This window comes from Rhinichthys klamathensis, unplaced genomic scaffold (assembly GCF_029890125.1).
Source record: "Rhinichthys klamathensis goyatoka isolate OS25496 unplaced genomic scaffold, OSU_Roscu_1.1 h1tg000372l_1, whole genome shotgun sequence".
In the NCBI taxonomy this organism is placed as follows: domain Eukaryota; kingdom Metazoa; phylum Chordata; class Actinopteri; order Cypriniformes; family Leuciscidae; genus Rhinichthys; species Rhinichthys klamathensis.
The window spans coordinates 1,122,627-1,140,687 of NW_026606879.1; the positions used below are offsets into that span (position 1 = coordinate 1,122,627).

Sequence of the window (18,061 nt, forward strand, 5' to 3'; positions counted from 1 at the left end):
TAGAGCTGCACGATTCATCGTTAAAAGAGTACTTTGACAAGTACAATAACAGCAGAACATTTAAATCTGCGTTGGCGCTGCCGCTGACCCAGAGAGCAGTTGTCATGGTATGAAACATTTTTTAAACCACACACAGTATCAAAATTTCTGTTACAATAACTCAAATGATCACAGATTACTGGGATAAAAGTTTATAGTTTGGATATAAACAATGATGTCTACAGTAGTGATCAAAACAGAGTAAATTTGTTACACCAGAAGGTGAAAAAAATGCATTTGTCATTGAATCGTTCATTCAAAAGATTCATTAAAAAACGCTAATTTATCCAGAAATTAAACAAGTAAAGTCTTTGAGTGAGTCATTGAATCATTCATTTAAACAGATTTTTCTTTTAAATAATTCAAATTAAATATTTTAAATAGACTGCAGCAGTTAACATTTGTCAGAACCTCAAGTAAATTACCTGTTATTTTGTTTAGATGTCTATTCAGAATCGTGATCTCTATTTTATTCAGAATGCAACTCTGCCACACATGTACGCACTGTAAGAACAATCTATAGAAAAACTTAGAAATACTTATATTTCTATAGAATTATATTATTCTATAGTTATTTATATAACTATAGAAAAAAAATTTCTGTTAAGTTTACAAATCAGACTATAGCCAAGAAAATGGTATAAGTAACTGAAACGAGCACAATAGTCAAAACACCTCCAGGGTCCAAAAAAACAAACACCTAAGACCGCAGAGGGTTAAACCTAAAACACAATGCAATGCGTCATTCAAAATACAGAAAAAGCACCTGTGAAAATTCCTTCAAATTAACCGTACATTGGGCCCTATTTTCACAGACCCTTTTTTAGAGTGTAGAACATTCCGTGGTGTCTACTCTGGTTTAAATGATCGAGCACCCGTGTTCGTGAGGCCAGTTCTGACTGGCGTTTGGCTGGATCCTGCAGCTCAGGCTATCAGAGAGGCTGCTTCACTTTTCATAAGCGGCACTGACAGCTGTGACTAGCGGCAGAATAAAATAACATTCAGTTCACATCAATTTCAGGCCGAGTGAAAGAGCTGATGTGGGGAGGGGCCAGGGGGGTGTTCAGGCTGGCACTGAGCATGCTCCCAGCGCCCTGCATCAGCACACAGCCCCAAGGACGGCCGTAACTTATTTTACAATCGTTTAGTCTCAGCTCAAGTGGAAAACGTGACAACTTATCTCTGCTGACAAGATGCCATCCCAAAGTGAACAATTAACCACCTCGTTCTAACAGCCCCTTTTGTCCAGCCCTCTCTCTCTCTCTCACACACACACACACTTCAACGTCAAATACACCTTTTTCCTCTTCCTCATATTCTCCATCCTTTTCTTTTCAAGCTCAGTGCTTTCTCAAAGGTCATTTATTAGTCTGGTATAATTCTAGCAGACACTCAGTAACAGACAGTTTGCTTCTAGATGTTATTTTAGAGGAGTGAAGAGGCAACACACCAAAACACCACATACATTATCATGGAAAAATTCACTTCAAGGCAAAGGCTAAATGTCTGTCATCTTTTATGTGGAACGACAAACTAGTAAGTAAACCTGGGTGGCTGCCAGGTCATTGCGATATAGTGTTTTTAGGATCAATGACATGGAACTCATTTTCTATTATTTATGCAGAGATATTAAAACACCATCTATGATAAGTGTGTTTTTCATTTCTGAATCCATTTAGATTTTTTTTTTGTGTAAAATGTCTCTAAAGGCTCTAATGTCTCATTAGAGGTAAAATGTCTCTAATATCATAATGAAAAAAAACACTAATTTATATGTTTTTTTTATACCTTAAATATATTTAAAAACTTTTTTGAAAATAATTGATTAAATTTCATACACTCGCATGTATTCAAAAATTACTGTATTTTTGGGCCTTTTGCACTGATCACGATTGCGCGACGCGAATGTACAACGCGATGTCGCTCTTGTATTGAAAAAATAGATCCCTATGGAGCTATTCACTCCAGGCTCATTCAATTGAATCGATTTTTTTTTCTCTGTCACCCTAGATGAAACTGGCCATTCAATTAGATTTGAGCTTAAAGTCCCCCTGTGGTGAAAATCAAGCTTTTAAAATGTTGTTTATATGTATATGTGGTGTTTTTAATGTGCTTTAACCCTCTGGGGTCGGCGGTCTCGCCGGCGATACCAGCTCACTTTTTTCCTTATCAGTGCAAAAGAGACTCAAATTACTCTGTTGATTTTGATCTTACATATAAGTGTTGTACATCATTCGATCCTGTTAAGTTTGTATTTTTTTTGTGGAACCTCATAATAAAAACAAAGTGTTGTGCTTTTCGCCTAATAAAGAAAAATAAACATGATGCGCGTTCTGCGTTCTCTCTGTCAGTGAAGTCCATTCTGAAACGCGTCCGAAAAATTAACTGTAACTCTGCAAATACTCAGTCAAACAAGTATACAGGCACACAGGCATGAAGGCTGAATTATCTTCTTTTAAATGAAGTAATTTATATAAAAAACAAATTTTCTCATTTTATGTAATCTGTACGAAAAGAGAGAGATGATAGTCGTTCTCGTCTCAGCTCATTAAAGTTAATTTGACCACGCCCACGGAGCGCGCGCTCTATTCAAACACAAATGCTCTGAGGCGATCCACGCCCACATCAGCTGGATAACCCACCAAAAGAGACTCATATTTACGACGCTGTGAGGAATAATACTATCTTAATAATAATCCTGGAAAAAATTACCTCAGAAGTTGGCTACAGGTAGTTTCATTTGGAGGAGCAACGGATCCAGCCGAGGAAATAGGTACATTCTTTATTTTCAAGTGCTTTGTGCGTGCTAATCGCGATATGGAATAGTGTCTGTAAACAAAAAGACTGTTTGAATCGCGTTTTTGTGTGTGAATGAATGAACAGCTTTTACCTAACTATATTCCAATACTGAGATGAGTAAAAATCGACTGAAATATGTTGAAATAAAATATTTTTGTATAAGCAACGTATTAAACTGCAAATTAACATTTATATGTCCTAATCATAAAAACGATATGTTACATATGAAAGACAAGATGTCGTTTTTACTGTAAAATACTGCCACATCAAATAAGCTTGTTTGCTAAGATGTTATTATAGTGTTTGTTCGATTGTAGGCTATATTCAAACTAATTAATCCGCAACTGTGAAATATGTATGATAAAATATGTCATTAGTATGCAGCGCCATTATGCGCTCATTATGCGGGCCCATTGTCTTCTCAGGTGTGAATCACAGCAGGTCACACCCCTGCGCATATTGCCTTTCCAAACAAAAAGTGTCATTTTTAAATTTAAACCAATCTATTGTTTTATGTGAATGATAAGGCAGGATGATTTTCAGATCATTTTGAAGAAAAAACTCTAGGCGAGCACATCCATTAGTCAAAAGTCTTGTGGACAGATATTTAGTATGTGTTTTGTGGCCTTATTTCAGAAACTTTAAGTTTTAGTTTTTTCAATAACCACGCATAAACAATATTCTCTCAAGAATACAAACATGTACATACATGTTGATAACATATTATGGTAGCCCTGTTTGTGCTAAATAGAGTGTAATTACACCTTTGCCAGTAATACGTTTATAAGCAACTGAAAAAAGCACAAATGTCAGAGTATGTCAAAACATCTCAAGGACCCCAAAAACACCTCGGACCCCAGAGGGTTAAGACAAACCATGTGCAAATTCAGTGTTCATTCACAGTCAACACCATTGCAGACTATTTTCTCCCTAAAACTACAGTGAACCAAAGACCGTCTCAAAAACCCAGTTTGAAATCGCTGGTGAATTCTGACATCACAAACTACCTTGTAACCAATCACGTCAACGAGTGAATCTCTGAGCTGGTGTGAGTGAGTTGAGGTGGGGTTAATTTGCATATTCATAGAACCGCGTACACTAAACGAGGCAAGGGTGTAGAGTTACATTCAAGCAATTTTAAGCGATTTATTTTTATTTTTTAAGGAAACAACATTTAAATGTCATTTTAGTGATCATAGATGAGTTTTAAGGGATAAAATGATTGACTACAAGGGGACTTTGAGATCACATGCCCGGAGCCGCTGGTCCAGATTGGTGGTGCTGTTTTGAAAACCAGTGTAAACACACAAGAAAGTTGTTCTTTAAGAGAGAAGAGAATGGATGTTGAGTTCTTGTTATCACTGGTGTCTGAGAACAGATTTATTATCACATGTTCTTTATACAGTATATCATTTCTATTAATTTCCCCTTGAATTATGCAATATGATGAGCTTGAAACAGCGTACAGAGCGCTGATTTCCAAGTTATATGTTCTGTTTGTGTTTGTCATGCGGTTCAGGCTATTTTTATAACCATAAAATATGTTTACATGAGAAATGGTAAGTATGTGTACCGGAACATTCAGTCCATTATAAAACACTACAACTAATACATGTCTGTCCATTATATGGTCAAAAAGAACTTTAGATCATAAGCGTTAGTTATTACAAGCATTCGATGATGGTTTGAAGTGGGTTTTGAGCAAAAACATAGTAAAAATCTCATAAATTGAGAAGTGTAGCTTGACATTTGTTACTCATCTGTGATTTTATGATGTATTTGGTCAAAAACAATTCCAAAGCATAATAGATAGTTTGTGTTTCTGGTGTAGGACCATCATTTATTTATCAATTATCAATTTATTGTTGTATGCTGTGCAGTATGGGAGGTTAAAGCCAAATGGAAAAATCTACACGATAAAGGAGGATGCAAATACACGTCCTTAAAAGAATCTCAAACAAATATAAAATATTAAAGCAGCACAATTATTTTCAACATTGATGATAAGAAATTTTTCTTCAGCACCAAATCAGCATATTAGAATGATTTCTGAAGGATCATGTGACACTGAAGACTGGAGTAATGATGATGAAATTTCAAGCTTTGCCATCATAGAAATTAATTAGAATTTAAAAAAGTAATTTAAAATGGTAATATTTCACAATATTACGGTTAAACTGTATTCTTAATCAAATAAATGCATCCTTGGTGAGCAAAAGTGACTTCAAAACATTTTTTAAAAATCTTACCAAGCTCAAACTTTTATACGGTAGCGTAAACATGTTGAAAATCGTAAATACGTTTTTCAGAACAATGTGAAGGCAACAAAAAAAAAATTTAGACACTTGCCACATCCATTTTCTTGGTTGTTGCTAGGCCATTACTAGCTCAATCTTGGTGGTTTCTACATGGTTGCTTACTGGGCCAAGTCAAAAGAGCCCTAAAGAACTAGAAATAAAAGTAAAGGGGTAAACCAGGAGTGAGAGAGAGCAAGAAAACATTTAGGGCAGTCAAAGGGAACAGATAAGAGAAGGGACATCCCTATGGAGAAAAGAAACACGGGTGCATAACTCAACAAGTTGGGTGACGTGACATCAGGACAGCCAGGCATTTATCTTAAGGCAAGTCGGACCAAAAGCATGTACCCCAGAGCACCTAAACACAGCAGATCTAATCAAAGAGACACTCATTACTTCTGCTGCTTAAGCGAGAGAGCGGGAGGCTCAGGAATAGCCACGGAGGGAGGGACAGAGGGGGTATTTTTGTGCACAACTGTCTGCTTGGGGCAAAGGATGCTCCAGGTAAAGAGACAGGGATGTCACTGCCTTTCCCATGCCCTCAAGACAACGTGGAGTGGGACAAAAAGACACAGAGAGAACGATCACTGGAGGGGGATCTTATCTCCTTTAAACGGACTTGGCTTTGTTTCTTCTGGAATAAAAGAGCTCATTACTGAGGCTGAGTTCCTCAAATGGCAGCCATGTCCAGTCAGAACGAGTCTGCTCTGATGAGGTCCAACTCATTCAGACAGCACACAGCCGAGTGTCAACTCTTTTCAACTTTGACCCTGTCTTACAATTACACTTTAAAGGCATCTGTATATCTAAATGATCTCAGGTCAAAACAGCTTGGTTCAGTTTATTGTGCATAAAAAGCACAAGTGTCTGCAGGCATCTGCAAAAATGTAAGGCATTGTAAGACCTCTTTAAGACCTGCACAAATAAAACTATTACCATATGGGTGGGGTAGAGCAATGTCTATGGTAACATATAAAGCATAAAATGACAATTTAAACAACTTTACAGTTTAAATGAAACCGGTTTTGACAAAGACCATTTTAAAAAAAATAAAATGATCTTATCCTAATTGTTCAGATTTTTTGAATGCATTAGCTTCTTTTCGATCTACCAGCCAAATAAAAATGCAGCTTCACTCACTGACAGTATGTGGCACTTATGGAACAGCAAATATATGTAACCCCTGAATACAACACAGTTGTGCTTTGTACAAAGGGATTGAGTTTGCAGGTTATGGAAGCTTGTTTCCGGCACAGAATAAAAAAATAAAGTAAATCTTTTACTCTTTTTTTCCTCAAAATTTCGAGTTTACACCTCACAATTCTGACTTTTTATGTCAGAATTGCATGATATAAAGTCACAATTTCGTGTTATAAAGTCAGAATTGTGAGATATACAGTCAGTCTTTTTCTCTTTAGAATTGGACTTTATAACTCGCAATTGTGCATTTATCCCTCACAATTCTGAGAAAATGTCAGAATTGCGAGTTATTTTTTATAGTTTAGCCTATATCTTGCAATTCTGACTTTATAACATGCAATTGCGACTTTATATCACGCAATTCTGACTTTCTCAGAATTGCGAGATGTAAACCCACAATTGTGAGATAAAAAGTCGCAATTATCTTTTAAAATCTTTTATTCTGTGGCGGAAACAAGCTTCCATAGGTTTGATATAAACACCCTAAGGTAAAGATTAGCGTCTTTCAAACAGTAATCCCAGTACATTACAGTAAAATGCACAAATGTGCTGTTCACACAAGAAAGCTTTCCGTCTTTTTACTGATAAGATAGCATTTACACATCAGTACGAAAATAAACTCTGTGATGTCAATCATCAAAAATGACCTTAACCCTCTGGGGTCCTTCATTTTAGAGTCACACTCAGGACCTTCGGGTCCAAATGGGCCGGAAGGGTGGGATTAATATTTATTTAAAAAAAAAAATTTTTTTACTTGTTTTTTATAATATTTTTTCTTTTCTTTTTTGGTGTTTTGAGATAATTTCAAAAATAAAAATTATTTATAATTCATATTAATGCAATAATTATGACCCATTTTTTCCCCATTGAATATAATAGAATTTTTTTTTTTTTTTTTTTAAAGCTGTATTTCATTTTAAAGTCAAGCCTAGGCCTCATGAAAGCAATTTTTGAAATGAGATGGATGCCATCTGGTGGACAAACTGAGCATTTTAAAAATTCAAAACCCATATGTAATCTGAATTTATTAGTGCGTATGTGTATAAAAGTGTGTTTGTGTGTCTGTGTGGATGTGTCTGTTTTGCACTCTTGATGTTTTATAGATTCACCCCTTCACTGTTGTGTGCTTTTTTTCTGGATCGTGGCTGATTTGTAGATTGTACGCACAAAAAAACTCTGTATTTTCACATTTTTGCCAATTTCCCATTCATTTCTTATGCGGGTCCATTTGGACCAGAAGGTCCTGAGTGTGACTATTTTTTTTTAAAACCACTTAGACTATTCAAATCCTGTCCCCAATTTTTATGGGTGTTCATATACCAAGTACCAACAAAGTCACCAAATTTCGGACCATTCCGATAAAGCTATGATTTAAAAAAAATATATATTTAAAAAGCTGTACTGTTTTCTTTATCCACCTGGATGAAGAGAAGCACTTTAGTTTCACTATCTGTCCAATTTGACAAAAAAAAAAATTTATGTCTAAGTGACAGGCATACAGGGATGATCACCACGAACACAGATTTCCCCTGTGGCGCCCTCCGGGTTCAAGTATAAATGAAACGGACATTACTGTACATTACATGTGTGTACTAGGGGTTGCACAGACTAGTCTACAGACTATAGAGGGGCGCAACAGGATAAGAAATCTTTGAAGTTCACATTTACGCTTTGTTTCTAACAGTTAAAATGACAAATAAATGCATATTCCAAGAGCGCACCACATGATATGCTTGATTATACCATCTGGACACTCAAAATCGATCGGGTGAATGCACGTTTTAAACAGCTTATTGTACGCGCAAGTTAAGCTAGTGCGCTGCTGCATTGTAACGCACAAAGTAGCTAGCACATCACGTGCAGATCACGCACACACAAATAAATAGAACAGTGTTGACAATACATTTCTGCAATCCTTTGTTTCTATCCATAAAACAGCTTAGAAACTAAAAAGTTCTACTAGCATATATTTTTTAGCAACTAAAACCCACAGCTTCACTATTAGTAGAGAGACGCTGCCAGGTAGAATGAATTCACATGCAATTGCTCTCTTACTAATGCATTTATTTCAATGTTGTCTTTACTGTGCTACTTTATATATATCTGATTTAGAACGAGCAGAAAACTGTGGGAAATATACGACAAAAAAACCCTAAAGAACTGATAAATATAAGCGGTTATGTAGCAGCAATAGCCTTGTGGGCAGCACTGTGTCATATGTCATAGCTGTGCACAAGGCAACCCACGTTTGAGTCTCAGCTCAAGGTTAGGCTTAAAAGGTCAGGTCAAGGTCAGGCCCAAAGTAAACTTTGGCCATCTGCGTGATGTTTTGGTCCCGCGGACACCGCATGCAGCCCAATTTTCGCAGCCCAATTTTTTTGTGACCGCCCGGACGGGCGGTCACAAAAGTAAATTTATACTTTAAGTCTCTGTTTAGTTCCATGAACTACATTGTGGGAAATGAATAAGCAAGCTTATAGACCACCAGAAATGGACTCTTTGAAAATATATCTGTTTAATATTCTGTTTGATGTGTGGACAATAACAAAATATCAGAATAATCTAAAAGCAGGAAATAATAATAGTTAAGAAAATAAATAAATTAAGCTTCCAGGCTAAACAAAAACAAGAGACTAAACAAAAGGTTAAAGGTTAGTCAACAGTCTCTCCCTCTCAGTGCAGTGCAAGGAACGTCAGTTAATTGCTTTGCTACCACTTATCTCTCTCCGTTTCTCTCAGGAGAAAGACAAGATCTCATTCCCGCCAGCTCCTGGGGGCAAGAGGTGACAAGCAGTCAGCGTCCGGCACTACCGTCATCCAGCCATCAGATCTGATCCAGTCAGGCCGTGGACAGACACATCATTAAGCCAGCAGAAAGGTTATTTTTAAGAGATTCCTGGGGGGAAGGATACGAGCACTCACACAACCTCACAACAGAGCCCTCCGGAGCGCCGCAGTGTCCGAACAACCCTCCTGAATATCACTGAAGCAGTGATAATCACTAACTCCACTGCTGAAGTCACTGATACACATGGTGATATGCACAGAGAGGGCTAATAGATATGCTGTTAGTAATGTGAAAGAGGCTTATTTATCAATGCATGCTAACATTTGTATTTTTTTTTCTTGCTTGCTTTTAATAAATGTAAACATGCTCCATTTCATTTTTGTTCATACTATAGTGGATATTTATATTGTCGGTTTTGTTCTTTTGAAAACTATGACCATTTTGTCACAGAAATAAATTATTATTAATTATGAAAGTATTATACAAACCCCTTAAAGGGATCACTTCGTGAAAATAGAATTTTCAGAATGAGGATTTTTTTTATTTCACATTTCAGTACAGACTGTATCCCACAGCACATATCTTTATGTAGTGCTGCGTACCAGAAGAATTGAGATCAAGTGTTTTTCGCCGTTAAACCTATTTTTGCTGCAAGCAGAATGCTGAACTCTGAAAATGTTGACAATGCACTATAAAGCAATTTTTTTCGCAATTATTCCACACAAAGTGACAGGTATACAAACAGTACGTTCTACTTACCATGTCTGACTGAATCCATACTTTTAAGGAGTTACTAGACTATGGATTTGAATTCTGTTCAGTGTGGATTAATTACTATTTGGAAGTAAATATGGTCTGCCTGCTCATGTAAATTAGATTTCTGAAAACACCGGTAAGCTGGCAGTTAAGCGATCTTGTTTGATATTCTATTCACAGAAAAAAGTGTAATACATCAAGTCTGTGTTCATTTACGGGCCTGAGAGAGAGAGAAAGATTGTGCTTGTATGAATTACCTCAGTCTGTGCCGCGTTTCTCTATTAACAGTGAAGCAGTGAGTTTAACTGATTCAAAAACAGTGATGTTACTAACTCCTTGCTGAGAAAGATAACGTAGCTCTTCTTCTTTCGTAAATGTAGAGAGTGTGTTAATTTGTGTTAGCAAATTAGTTAGCAATGGCCTTACAGTATGCAGTGTTTAATAAACAGCTGTTAAACTAAATTCTGCTAAGGTAAAAATTTAGTGTAGACCCGTATCGTGGTATATATTTTATTGTGGCCTCTGCATTGGGATACATATCGTATTTTTGCCTTTGTTGCCAATACACAGTCCAAGTTCTGAATTGCTTACTTTAGATTATTTTATCATTAATGGCCATTATTAAAGAAAATGTTAAATGCAGTACGCAGGGCTTGACATTAACACCCGCCAACCCGCCAAATGCGGGTGCATTTCACCCGTGGCGGGTAACACAGTCACTCTCACTAGCCACTTTGGCGTGTTGAAGATTTGTAGTCTTGTCAAAGGACATCTGACATAACAAACGAATTGCAATTTGACACTATGCCACTACCACTCCCATGAGTACCACCTGCACATAGTTTAGTGTTTGCTCATTGGTCCATTCGTGAATCCTCTTGAACGACAACACTGCAAACAAGAAGACACGCGGAGATTAAACTCGCGGACTGTGCGACGAACTGGGCTGTTTTAGTCTGCCCTTAATTATCAACTTAATGTGATGATATAGCGATCTTTTTTTAATAGCAGGAGAATCCAGACCACCGGCGTGTCTCACGCTCTCCTGCAGTGCCGCTGCGCGAGGGTGCGCGCGCCAAACGAACGATCATCACACGCGACTGGTCGCATACACACACACATCAACACAGCGTTCAGTCAGTTCGTGAGTGTGCATGGCCGGTATTAAAGCAAAAATCATCTTCATGATTAAGGGCCACGGTGTAGGCCTAACTACTAGCAGGGCTGCCCTTATGTCACGTCATATCACAACTATCTTTCCAGAGTTAATTCTATGTTTTAATAAAATTAATCATGCCATGAAAGAAAGCAGGAGATGCGCTTGTGGGAATAATCTGGAAAATAAAGACCTGTAGGCCTATACTTGTTTCAGGTGGACATATCTCCAGTTACTCAGAGCTTCATGATGATAATTATTAAGTCAGAGCTCTGAGGAAAAGCTGATGCAAAACAAACAATCCAAAGTCCTATATAGTCCTATATAGCCTATATAAAGTTGTAATCCTGGTGCCTTAATTGTGGATTTTTTCTTTAAAATTATTATTTATTCTTTGCTCGTTGTTTCTAATGCAGATAATTGTTCTACTCTGTATTGCAGTATTTACTGCTGTAAAACAAAAAACAAACAAACAATGCAGCACTTTTATTATATACAATAAGAAGCTATTTTATGTGTGTATCTTAGACAACATGTTATCAAAAAAGGAGCTTAACAACCTTATCAGAGCTAATGATAATATTAGTTCATTTTAGCACGTTTTCAGCCCCATTGTCAATTTTAATCATATAAAACGTACAACAACAAAACTGTGGCTAGTAAAAATGCTGCGTGGCTAGTCATTTTGGAAAACCACTAGCCACATTGGCTAGTGAGCAAAAAAGTTAATGTCAAGCGCTGGCAGTACGCCAGAAATTAGTCACAGTTCGGATATGCAAAAAAACGAAACAAAAAAATTGGCAGTAAATGTCTAAATGAGTAAGTAATTGAGTAATTAATTCCTGAATGAATCAGCCGTTTGAACGAATCGAATGAATGAAGTAAATGGCTCTCTTTATGAATAGGCCATTGAATCATTGGTTCACCCGATTGATTCGCTCAATATGCAAATCCAATTAGAAAGGAAACACCAGGTGTGTGTTCGCCTTCAAAATCCAACAACGTTTAGGTAAAACAGACAATATTATGTTTAAAAGATACCACAATATTAACTTATTTATTGGACTGTTGTAAATCAATGTCACATTTGCACATGTGCTATTCAGAAGAAAAAAAAAAGCACTTGTGATTTTGCTTAACTTATGATATAAATATGAGCCAAAAACTCATACAGGGGCATTTTTGCCCCAATATCTTGAATTTTAGGGACATTTTAACTGCATTCTATAGGCTCCATCATGCAGTGAGCTGTTGCCCTGCTTCATGTTCATCACCACACTGTTGCGGCGGAAGTTACTTTCAAAAAGTAGTGTAACTTGTTACTCGTTACTTCTTAAAAAAAGTAAGAAGTAAAGTAGTTTTTAAAAAGTAAAAACTTTACTTAGTTACCCCATATGGAAAGTAACTTTTTACGTTACTCGTTACTTTTACGTTACTTTTATGTTGCTTCACTGGGCAGAACCCAATATCTGTTCCTAAATGTGTAGGCCTACATAAAGTTCTACAATGCATAATGCCATATATAATGCCATAAATGCATAATGCATTTAACAAAATGTTGAATATTTATGAAGAAATGCCCGTTAACAGATAGGCACATGCATGGGCGGCGCTAGGGAGGGGCTAGAAAGAAAGCCCCCAAGAAAGACCAAAACACCCTGTTAGCACCGCCAAAAATTATTTCTGGAAGCAAATATATTCAGGCTGTATTCTATGGAAGTCATAAACCGCATGGTGAAGAAGAAAAAAGAAAACTTATCTTGTTATTTCGACATAATATGGGGATATTCTATTTTGCATTAAGCCAAATTAAGCGTTCTTATAATGGTTTTCTATGGGAGGAAAATGCTTAAGGTGTAATTAAACACGTTGCGTTCATATTCTGGGCTCATCTGATTTTTTGTACATAGTATAGCCTACTTTATTATGATTTTAGTATCATAATTAAGGGTGCTCCGATTGATCGGTCGCCGATCATGATCGGCCGATAATTGCTTTGGGATGTGTGATCGGCGGTCTCTATAAAGGCCGATCCAGAAAACTCGCGAGACAATTTTTTTACGCCCTGGTAAAAATGGCTTCACCGGTCTGGCAATTCTACAACAGGGCTCTCAAGTGTCAAGCATTGAGCGTGACAGTCACTCATTTCGGTCTTTTGTCACGCTCTCCCGCCACACATTGTATTTCTCACGCTGAAAAACTATTTGTAATATATTTAATATGCCGCAGTGGCCAAAACTCTGGCCGCGCCGCTCTCACTGTGGAACCGGCATGAATCAAGCGCGTTTCCTCTGGTGTTGTTCGTCGAGCTACACAATAGCCAATCAGAAAATAGCACTATTGTATCTGGGTAAGATTTAACGCAACAACCAATGACAAAAATGTATCCAACCCCCCCTCCCCGTGTGTCCGTCAAATCACTCGTACATATTTTTTTCTCTCATCAAAACTGAATATGTTCATCAGCGGTTAAAGTTATATCAAGCAAGGATACGTTTGTGTTTTATTTTCTGATTACACCGGAATAAATAGAGTCCGCAACGGCGATAGATTGAAGCGCGCGTCCGAGTGAAGCCTGCGCGAGGAGCACTGTATCCATGCAACTGATCGCCGCGGCAACGAGCGCGCAGCTTGAGTTCAAAAACACATTTTAGCGCTAGACTTCTTATTTAATAGCGAACTAAATGAATGATCTGCTAGTTAACTGAAGAGGTTTTATTTATTTATATTAGGTACATTGTGGGACAGACTTCACTGGATCTAAAAAAAAAAATCAATCTAACCATAAATGTGACCAGTAGTGGGGGCTTTCTTAATCTGTTTAAAATAATTTTGCAAGGGTTCTTCACACACACACACAGACACACACAAAAAAAAGGTTTCTCTACCTCTCTCTTCCTCTCACAAAATCTGACTAAGCATCCCAGAAAAAAGCAAAGTTATAGATACAGATATGGAAGTTGTTAGTTTTTTTGTTGTTGCTGTGCACTTTACTACCTGTGGTCCTTTAAGTGTATTAGGTTTAGGTTTAAAGGTTTAAAGTTTTATTTGCCATTTGTACCAGTACAGCTATACAGTTACATAGGAATTTTTGTAGCAGAGCTCGTTGAGTCAGCATAAACGTAAACATAGACAGCCAGCTGGCAGCTACACACAACCCACTACACACAATAAATAGACTTTAAGAAATACAATCAAGACCTTAAAGAATACAATCAACGAAGGGCTAAACTGTGTCAAGCAGACCCCCACACTTACAATTGTTACTCAAGATTATGATTAAGTTTAAGATTGCTCCACGTTATTACACAAAAAAAAAAAAAAAAAAAAAAAAAAAAAAAAAAAACTGTTAGAAAAACTGATGGCTGACTGACTCAAAACATTATTTTGGCTATAGCCTTTTTTGTGGCTGTTTTTAGTTTAAAGTAGTCTAAAGCTAAATTTAAAGACTCAGATGTTCTGTCTTTTATTTATTTATTTTATTTTATATTCTACAGGAAAGTTGTATGTCAAGCCCTAAGCTGCTCCGAATAACCAAGCTGCTATGTTAATACATGTTGCTTGCAAATAAATACACAGGTGTCAATTCATTATGCATTGTCTTCTCTTAAATGTAATACTTAATGTACATTGTTGTTAAATATAGTTTAATAAGTAATGCTACATGATAAAAAGAAGTCTTCAAATAGACCCTGTAATCGGTGATCGGTATCGGGTGATACAGCTTCCAGTAATCGGCGATCGGTGATCGGCCCCAAAAATCCTGATCGGAGCACCCCTAATCATAATGATTAATAAATGCACGCACAATTAACCGTGATAAATGTTGATAACTTGATAAATGTTGCAGATATGTTTTACTATGCATGTAAACAAATAACTTTCAACTTATGTGTGCAAAATTCAGAATTAAATGAATGTGCAGCAATTTGTACAAATAGAGAGTCTGTAGGCCTGTGTTGTAGCCATTAAATAAGCGCATTTAGTTTCATATTTGTTAAAATATTATAATGCTATTTTTTTCCCATCAATGTTGATTATGAAAAGTGAACGGCGTGAGTAAGATGGATGTGCAAAAGTCCCTGGGAAAAATAACGTTGCGCCGAATTGAAAAAGGAACTACTACTTTGTAACGCGTTACACACAACACTGCCAATCAACTATATAAAACGTAAGATGACCTACGTAGGTCTGGGGCGGGTGCGTTAATTTCACATCATTTATATCACGTTATTTTTTGACAGCCCTTATATATACACACCACCAGTCAAAAGTTTTGGATCGGTACGATTTGTAATGTTTTTAAAATAAGTCTCTTCTGCTCACTCAGGCTGAATTTATTTGATGAAAAAAAAAACAGTAATATTGAGAAATGTTATTACAATTTAAAACAGCTGTTTTCAATGTGAATATATAGTAAAGTGTAATTTACTCCTGTGATCAAAGCTGAATTTTCAGCATCATTACTCCAGTCTTCAGTGTCACATGATTCTTCAGAAATCATTCTAATATGATGATTTGATGCTCAAGAAACATTTCTCATTATTATCAATGTTGAAAACAGTTTTTATTTCAGGATTCTTTGATGAAAAGAAAGTTCAAAAGCATTTATCTGAAAACAGCATTTATTGGAAATAGAAAGCTTTTGTAACATTAAACACTACCGTTCAAAAGTTTGGGGTCAGTAAGAATTTTTATTTTATTTTTTGGGGGAATGAAATAAAAGAAATCAATACTTTTATTCATCAAGGATGAATTAAATTGATCAAAAGTTACAGTAAAAACATGTATAATGTTACAAAAGATTCTATTTCAAATAAATGCTGTTCTTTTGAACTTTCTATTCTTCAAATAATCCTGAAAAAAAAATTGTACACAACTGTTTTCAAAATTGATAATAATGAATGAATGTTTTTTTGAGCATCAAATCCACATATTAGAATGATTTCTGAAGGATCATGTGACACTAAAGACTGGAGTAAAGATGCTGTCTAAATTGTCATAATATTTAACAATATCACGTTTTTATTTTATTTTATTTTTTTTATCAAATAAATGCACCCTTGGTGAGCAGAAGAGACTTTTTAAAAACATTACAAATCGTACCGATCCCAAACTTTTGACTGGTAGTGTGTGTATACACGACTGATGTATTTCGAGTACAAGTTCCTTTGCTGACGTCATGTGTGGGGTCTGTGGCTCAGCTGTGTGCGTGTAGTGTCCTGCTGCGCAGCCCGTTTAAGCTTTTCACAGCTTTAATCGTTATCAGGGATAAACACAGAGGCAACTACAGATAAGGGTCAAACGACAAGCCTAAAACAAGTCACACCATGTCATTGCAGTTCATCAGCACACATATACACATGGTGTCTGACAGCTGTCAGTCCAACAGTGACTTCCATCTGTGTGTTCCCATTTCCCCCTGTGGCTTTGCAGACAGGAGAGATTTCATAAAAATAGCAAAGTATGAAATTATATATGACAACAGAAAGGTGACAGACTGATAAACATCATGTTCCAAACATTTCTCCTCTGCTAGCGACTCGCCGTCGACAGATGGGCCTTTGGTAATGTGCTTCTCCTGAGTGGCCATTACTTTGATAAACAGTTAAAGCAGCATTAGAGCTTGACACAAGAATCAATGAAAGGTGGAGTGGGTGTATGTGTGCGTTTACAACTATACGATAAGAAATCACTGTTTAAGGTTCTGTTCTCTGTTCTGAAGAAAAACCTTTAAGAAAACAACATGTATACAAGTACACAACCCAAAAGCCCCCCTCCCCCGCAGTTTGAGGCGGCATCACATGTCCGACACTTACCCGTGCTGATTCCTGAGTTGGCGATGACTGTGGCATCACTCCATTGGTCAGCGCTGGATACAGAATATGAGCGCTGATGCATCCCGTCTGGCCGACTGTTAAACGACACCAGACTGATGCCACTCGCCATCTGAGACGCTGAGGAACTACTGGTCACAGAGCCTGTGAGAGAGATGCATGATAATTAATACACCATTGTTATAATATACCCAATGCACTTACAGAGTTGTTACTCATCCCGTTTCAAAATTTGATAGAAAATTATCTGTAATGCCATTTAGTTTTTGTTCGTGTTATAGTGTATTGATTTCATTCTTTTGCAAACTCCAGTTAATGAATTTATTTTTTGTACAATAAGTAGGCACGATATTGGTTATCATCCGATATTATTTAAATTTAGCAATATCGGTCGATATTGGATATTTAATTGTGTATGGTAATTTTACATTTAAATTACCTTTGCCATCATTTATCGTTCATCTTAAAAAATGAATAATTCTAGAGATAGTTTCATCCAACAAAAGTAAAATTCAATTATCAATGTTTATATGTGAATAAAAGCCTAAATTAAATCTGTTAATCATATAAAGTGTCTCCTTGAGAAGACTTGGATTAAACAGCTCAATTTGTTTGGATTACTTTTACAAGGTCTTCATTTGTGTCCCGAAGATGGACGAAAGTCTTGGTTTGAGATGACATGAGTAAATTATGATTAAAATTTTTGGGTGAATTATCCCCCGTTAAATGTAATATTTAGCAAATCTATTTTCTATACCGTTCATGTGCACTGTACACCATTTTGTTGTGATGATTAAATTCACTTGAGGCATTTAAAATGATTTATTTGATAGCATTTTGTTTTTTACATTATTTAAACAAAACAGTATGCAATTTTAATACCATCCACATCAAGAGATTAAAGATTATCTTACTGAAATCTACTAGCTGTTGCCTTCATAATAGTTTTGGTAACGAGTCCGACAATAATAATAAGCATAACTAACACACATGCACCAAACTTCTTTATTTGTTCTCGTCAAGGAGCATAAATAGTGACATCAGATTACTTAAAGGTTAATTATCACCACCGTGAGTCATCATTAAACTGTGGGAGAGGTTTGTCTGACTCGCATGGAAATTAAAGTGGACATCATAGGAAGTCATATCTAATCGCACTAATAAGATTACAGCACAACTGAGCACAAAC

At 36.5% G+C, this 18,061-nt stretch overlaps 1 protein-coding gene across 4 annotated transcripts in view; it reads right to left on the reverse strand.

Moving 5' to 3' along the window:
- The window catches only part of agap1 (ArfGAP with GTPase domain, ankyrin repeat and PH domain 1), a 201,606-nt gene that overhangs the window by 37,323 nt on the left and 146,222 nt on the right, over positions 1 to 18,061 (reverse strand). For all 4 annotated transcript variants that reach the window (XM_056233560.1, XM_056233559.1, XM_056233558.1 and 1 more), the window contains one exon: positions 16,855 to 17,016. In XM_056233560.1, coding sequence (XP_056089535.1) covers positions 16,855 to 17,016 — 162 coding nt within the window. The remainder of the gene's footprint in view (positions 1 to 16,854; positions 17,017 to 18,061) is intronic.